At 52.6% G+C, this 5904-nt stretch overlaps 1 protein-coding gene across 1 annotated transcript; it reads left to right on the forward strand.

Annotated features, from left to right (window-relative positions):
- The first annotated feature begins 1255 nt into the window (after nucleotides 1–1255).
- LOC121466688 (hairy/enhancer-of-split related with YRPW motif protein 1) lies at nucleotides 1256–5130 on the forward strand. Its single transcript, XM_041630147.1, has 5 exons — nucleotides 1256–1706; nucleotides 1905–1980; nucleotides 2118–2201; nucleotides 2474–2555; nucleotides 3406–5130. Exons 1-5 carry the CDS (start codon nucleotides 1618–1620, stop codon nucleotides 3972–3974), a joined length of 900 nt encoding a protein of 299 aa, XP_041486081.1. The 5' UTR covers nucleotides 1256–1617; the 3' UTR covers nucleotides 3975–5130.
- Nucleotides 5131–5904: the final 774 nt, after the last annotated feature.

Consider the following 5904-nt stretch of genomic DNA (forward strand, 5'->3'; position numbering starts at 1 on the left):
TGCAGATGGAGAGAAGGACTGGGAACTGGGTTTTGGTCCTCAGTCTGAGCTCGGAACTCATCGAGTCTAGAAACCAAACTGCTTGCAATGGAGAAGAGTTTCTTTTATTCTCCTCAACATTTATAAGCTTTGCTTTACAGACAGGGTCACAAGCTCCAAGAGTGGAGCCCCTTCGAACAGGATAAAGATAGGGTTTTCTCCTGGTCATCTACTTCTATGAATGCTGGACTAAGGACCAATCCTTAAATTTAAAATATTTTTAAAAGTCGAACTTCTTGGTAGGGGAGGAGGGGAGGGTGCGCAGAACTTCATATAACACTCCTAACACCCGCCCCAACTGAGACCAAAGGGAGGGGTGTGTGTGTGTGCAGTACTGGTGAGAAACGTGCATTCCCTCAGTGAGGTCAGCCTCCGAAGCAAACACCCAGGCCGCCACCCTGTCGCCTGCTGAGAGGATCTGGCCGCCAACTCTTGAGGGGGAAGACAAAACCAAACCAAAACAACAACAAAAATCCCAACATAATGAATGTCTCAGGGGACAGCTACCCCTCCTTCAAGTTAACAGAGAAAACAAGCAGTCCACTTCCCCGGAAATTAGATGCTCAGGGAATTCATTCCATCCCCGAGCTAAGCCCCGCAGGAGAGTCAAGCTTCACAGGCTCCCAGAACCCAAAGAGACGCAGTCACACAGTCTCTGCTCCCAGAGCTGGTGGCCACCACCTACACGAACTGCGCCCCAGGCGACTGTTCCTTGCAGGACCCGCCCAAGCCCGCCGACTGAGCGCGCCTCCCGCCGAGCAGCACCCGCAGCCGGGCGGAGAGCGGGACGCGGGCGGCGGCTTCCGGGGCTCGCCGGCGCCCGGACTCCGATTACAGGTTCACACGAGGAGCCCGGCAGGCACGCCCTCGCGCAGCCCCGCGGCCCCGCTCCCCCCGCCCGGCCATTCTTCTCCATTCATGCGGACGCCCAGGGCTGCCGCCGCCGCCGCCAGCGCGGCCGCCGTCGCCGTCCGTCCGGATTGGCTGGCGGCCGGGGCGCCGGCACTTTCCCACGGCCCACGGCGCGTGCGGCTCACCGGCGGCGCTGCAGGCGCGGCCCTGGCCCACGGCCAGGCCAATCCGGGCGCGCGGGGTGGGGCGGGGCGGTGGCTAGCGCCGGGCTGGTGTCCCGGGCCGGCCCCCAGCTCCTGCCCGCCGCCGGCCCACCGCCGCCCGCGCAGCCCGCGGCCCCCAGCCGAGCTCCCGCGGAGCCGACGCGCTGCCGCCGGGCAGGGGCGGGCTCCGGGGGCGGTGCCCAGTCCGCCTCGGCCGCCGCTCGTCCCGCCCCCGGGCGGCTGCCAATCCGCGCAGCGAGGCGCCGATTGGCCGGAGCCGGCTGTTGCCCTGGAGCCGCGGCCCCGCCTCTGCCCCCGCACCTCCCCGCCTCCCCCGCCCTCCCTCGGGCCCTGGGAAGGGGCGCAGCGTGGGAAAGGGATGGTTGAGTTTTAACCGGAGGCTGAGCGTGAGTGGGATCAGTGTGCGCGCACCGCCCGCAGCCGAGCGCCGAGCGGCCGCTGCTGTTAACTCCTCCCTGCCCGCCCGCCGCGCGACCCTCGTCGGAGCCCGCGCTCCGCCAGCATGAAGAGAGCTCACCCCGACTACAGCTCCTCTGATAGCGAGCTGGACGAGACCATCGAGGTGGAGAAGGAGAGTGCGGACGAGAATGGGTGAGTTGGCGGCGCCCGGCCGAGCCAGAGTGGGAGGAGAGGCTGGGGTGCACTGGTTCTCGGTTCCCATTGCCCTGAGTCGTGGGGCGGTTGCTGCTGGCTATGAGATACAATCCCTGCTCTCCCCATTTCAAGTTGCCAAAGAAATTTGAGTGCAGTCCCCATCCTTCCTTAAGGCAATTGCTTCCTATCTTACAGAAACTTGAGTTCCGCGCTGGGTTCCATGTCCCCAACGACATCGTCCCAGGTTTTGGCCAGGAAAAGAAGGAGAGGCGTGAGTACCAGCCCCCCCCACCTTTAAATATATATGCATATTACTGTGTTAGTTAACGGAAAGTACCAAGTTTCTTCTCTTTTGAATTTGCAGTCATAATGAAAATGTCCTCTTTTGTTTTTGTCTGCTTCTCACAGATAATTGAGAAGCGCCGACGAGACCGAATCAATAACAGTTTGTCTGAGCTGAGGAGGCTGGTACCCAGTGCTTTTGAGAAGCAGGTAATGGAGGCAGTAGGTAGAGCGGGCGCCTGGTGTAACCATCTGCACCTTCTGATTCCCTCCCCTCCATGCTTTGAGCGTTATCTGTGTCTTGGAATAAAAGCCTTTTCATGTTACTGTACGTTCAGACACCAAATTCCAACAGATTTTCTGTGCAAATCATTTCATTTGTTTTAGTTTACGTTTGAATCTTGCGTATTTGTGTATAAGCGTGCATGTTTTAAGTTCTCCAAAAGCACTTGGGTCAAATAAGCCTTTTGTCATCTCTTTAGGGATCTGCTAAACTGGAAAAAGCAGAGATCTTGCAGATGACTGTGGACCACCTGAAGATGCTGCACACGGCAGGAGGGAAAGGTATGTAGGCCTCTCCAGTTCTGCCCGGGGAGTCTGCGCGGTCCGTGTGGAGGGGGCAGCGAGCGCAGTCTGGGATTGGTGCAGTACCTGTCTGCTTTTCCTTTGGGGGTGGGGAGAGAACGGTGCGCCTTCAGCAGCGCAGCGCATCGCATCAGTGCTTGGACAGTGAACTCATCGCCCCAGCCCAGTTAGTGCCAGCAAGTGGCCGACTCTCTAAGCTCCTCCAGTTGTGACAGCCGTGATTTAGGTCAAGTCACTCACATTTGTCTGTTGCTATTTAAGAAAAGCTTGGGAAATGGCTTATTAAAAACAGCAGCTATGTAGTCTGAATTTCATATACAGGATTTAAAAAATGAATTGCCAAAAGAATCCGGAGGAAAGAGACCTGTTGTGGCTAAATAGAGGATAATTCGAACAGAAGGTGGGAGACTGAAGCCTGTGTCTGTCTCCAGCCCCCAAACTCTTCACCAAGGACCAAGTGCCTAAAAGCTTCACGATGATAGCTTACATCTGTGTGTCTAATGAATTTCACTCCTCTGTGGTTTCTCTGTCCTTGATGTATTTTTTGTTGTTGTTGAGGGAAGACATTAAAGGAAAGAGCATAGTTTCATCTGCTTGTCGGGTATAATTCCAGTTTCTGCCCAGCAACTTCTAATTGGGCTTTGAACTTGCATTAGCAAACATATAATGTTGATTAATGCAAAGATTTTGGGCAGCTCCAAAGTATTTGCTCTTCCAGAACCCATGATCTGTGATGTAGTATGTGTAGTTGCCGGGAAGGCTGCCTTTGGGCTGGAAGAAATGCGGGAAATGAGCAAAGCCTTGAAGATTTTCTTTTGTTTTTGCTCAGGTTATTTTGACGCGCACGCCCTGGCTATGGACTATCGGAGTTTGGGGTTTCGGGAATGCCTAGCCGAAGTTGCCCGTTATCTGAGCATCATTGAAGGACTCGATGCCTCTGACCCGCTTCGGGTTCGCCTGGTGTCACATCTCAACAACTACGCCTCCCAGCGGGAAGCCGCGAGCGGCGCTCATGCGGGCCTCGGACACATTCCCTGGGGGAGCGCCTTCGGACATCACCCACACGTCGCACACCCGCTGCTGCTGCCCCAGAATGGTCACGGGAATGCTGGCACCACTGCGTCATCCACGGAGCCGCATCACCAGGGCAGGCTGGCCTCAGCCCATCCGGAGGCGCCTGCCTTGCGAGCGCCCCCTAGTGGCAGCCTGGGACCGGTGCTCCCCGTGGTGACCTCGGCCTCCAAACTGTCCCCACCTCTGCTCTCCTCCGTGGCCTCGCTCTCAGCCTTTCCCTTCTCCTTCAGCTCCTTCCACCTACTGAGCCCTACGACACCCACGCAGGCAGCAAACCTTGGCAAACCCTACAGACCTTGGGGCACGGAGATTGGAGCTTTCTAAAGAACTGATGCTGTAGAACTAGGGAGGGGAAAGCTTAAAATCCCAGGTGCGCCGGGACGGTTGCCAACACCACCTTAAAGTCGTCAGTAAAAGTAAGGAAAAAGGTACACTTTCAGATAAATTTTTTCTAAAAAGTAAAGGTTTGTTGGTTTACTTTTTTCTTTAAATTTTTTTTATCATGTCATATATTAGCAATTTAAAAAAAATTAGTTGTTAATTTTTGTTTAAAACATTCATTTGAGGTAGTGACTATAAACCAACACTTTGTGATCCGTTGTCTGTTCTGTGCATAGTTTACTTTGTAACCTGTCTGTCCTAGACTGATCCCTTTTGGCCTCAGTTTGGGGAATTTTAACATTACAGTTTGGGGTCTGTTTCCTGGCTTGTATGAGTTGCAGTCTTTTTGAGAATTCCCAAACCAGTATGCTCAATGTTAACATGATTTTGTTACTATTTTGACAGATTAAAATGTATAAGTGATATTCTTTGGCTGGAGTGGGATGGGGAGGGGGTCCGCAAATCATTATATTTCCAAACAAAGCGTTGACAAATCAGATGAACAGCTTTATTCTAGAAACACTAGCCCTTGCCCCTTAGAGCAGCGAGGTGAATGCCCAAACTTATCATGACCCTGAATCCAGAGCCCAGCTACTGTGGCCTGTCAGGCTCTGCGAGCTACTTTTCAGGTCAGGAAAGCCGCTGGGAGGCTACATCCGCATTTGAAGTGCTGGCAGCAAGCTCGACAATTATGTAGAACATGCCTGCACTTTGCAGCCCCGAGCGATACAATGCATTTTCAGTCTCACAGATCTCAGGTTCACAAGTGTTAACCTGCACAAGCGACTGTTGTGCGCAAGTATTCAGTTCAGTGCCTGTTCAACGCATAACCCCATCTCCCCCGGAACGGCCATGTTTTCTTTCGACTGGAAATCTTTCTGTTGTTTTTTCCTTCTGGTGCATGAGAATGTGGTTCTTGCGATACTCAAAAGGGCTTCTCTGCCTTCTCTTTGATTTTTTTTTTTAAATTTTGATTTGGGCTCTAGAAGTGTTCTTTTACAGGCTTGTTCTTTTAGCAGGTATAGTTTGAAGAGCCTCCGCTGAGCTGGGTCTGATCTCTGATGTACTGATGTGTTGTGACTAAATAAAAAACAACAAAGAACAAAGTATGCCGCGTGTGTCTCGTCCTTAGCCTTTCCCCTGCTGGTTAAGAAAAACCTCAGGTTTCTTGGTGTTCATTTTGCCTGATGATTGCTTTCTTCTGTTTGCCAGTCCCATTATTCTTGGAATTCTAGGCTGTGTGAATCTGTAACGTCAAACGAGGTGACTTTGTTAGACTGCAGAGCTTTCTCGGCCTCCCAGGAGGAAACAGAGCGTGTCTGCTGGTCAGTCAGGTGGCCTGGTTCTGAACTGTCTGGCTTGGACTCGAGAGTTTGAGATCAGCCTGGGATCTGCACTCTTGGAAGGAGTTTAATAAAAATCATTTAAAACTCTGTTGATCATTTGACTAGAAGCTGCTGAACACACCCACTGTGTGCTCAGCTCTTTGCTGATAAAATAGAAAATCTTCTATATCTATTCGCGTTTGTTGTCATGAGAAAGCAGGACTGCAATGGCCTGGTTCCCGAGCCCAGGGAGAAGGCTTGGTGCAGCACTCTGACGAGCAGTGGCAGGTTATAATTCTGCACCTGCACAGCACCAGGAGTCTTTTTGTTTCTAAGGAATTTCTTTAACCCTTGGGTTACACTGTGCTCCTGAGCTGTGTGTGAGGAAGCAGACATATGCTTTATGTTAGAACAAAATATGACCATGACAGGCAATAATTGGCCACAGAAGAGTGCCTTCAAGATCCTGCCATGAAGGGATACTGCTTCTTTACTCAGAAGGAGTTTGCCTTGATCCCAAGAGTGGCGGAGAGGAGAGGAGAGGAGAG

This window comes from Microtus oregoni, unplaced genomic scaffold, assembly GCF_018167655.1.
Source record: "Microtus oregoni isolate MIOR12 unplaced genomic scaffold, Mior012 000034F_ref0000314, whole genome shotgun sequence".
In the NCBI taxonomy this organism is placed as follows: domain Eukaryota; kingdom Metazoa; phylum Chordata; class Mammalia; order Rodentia; family Cricetidae; genus Microtus; species Microtus oregoni.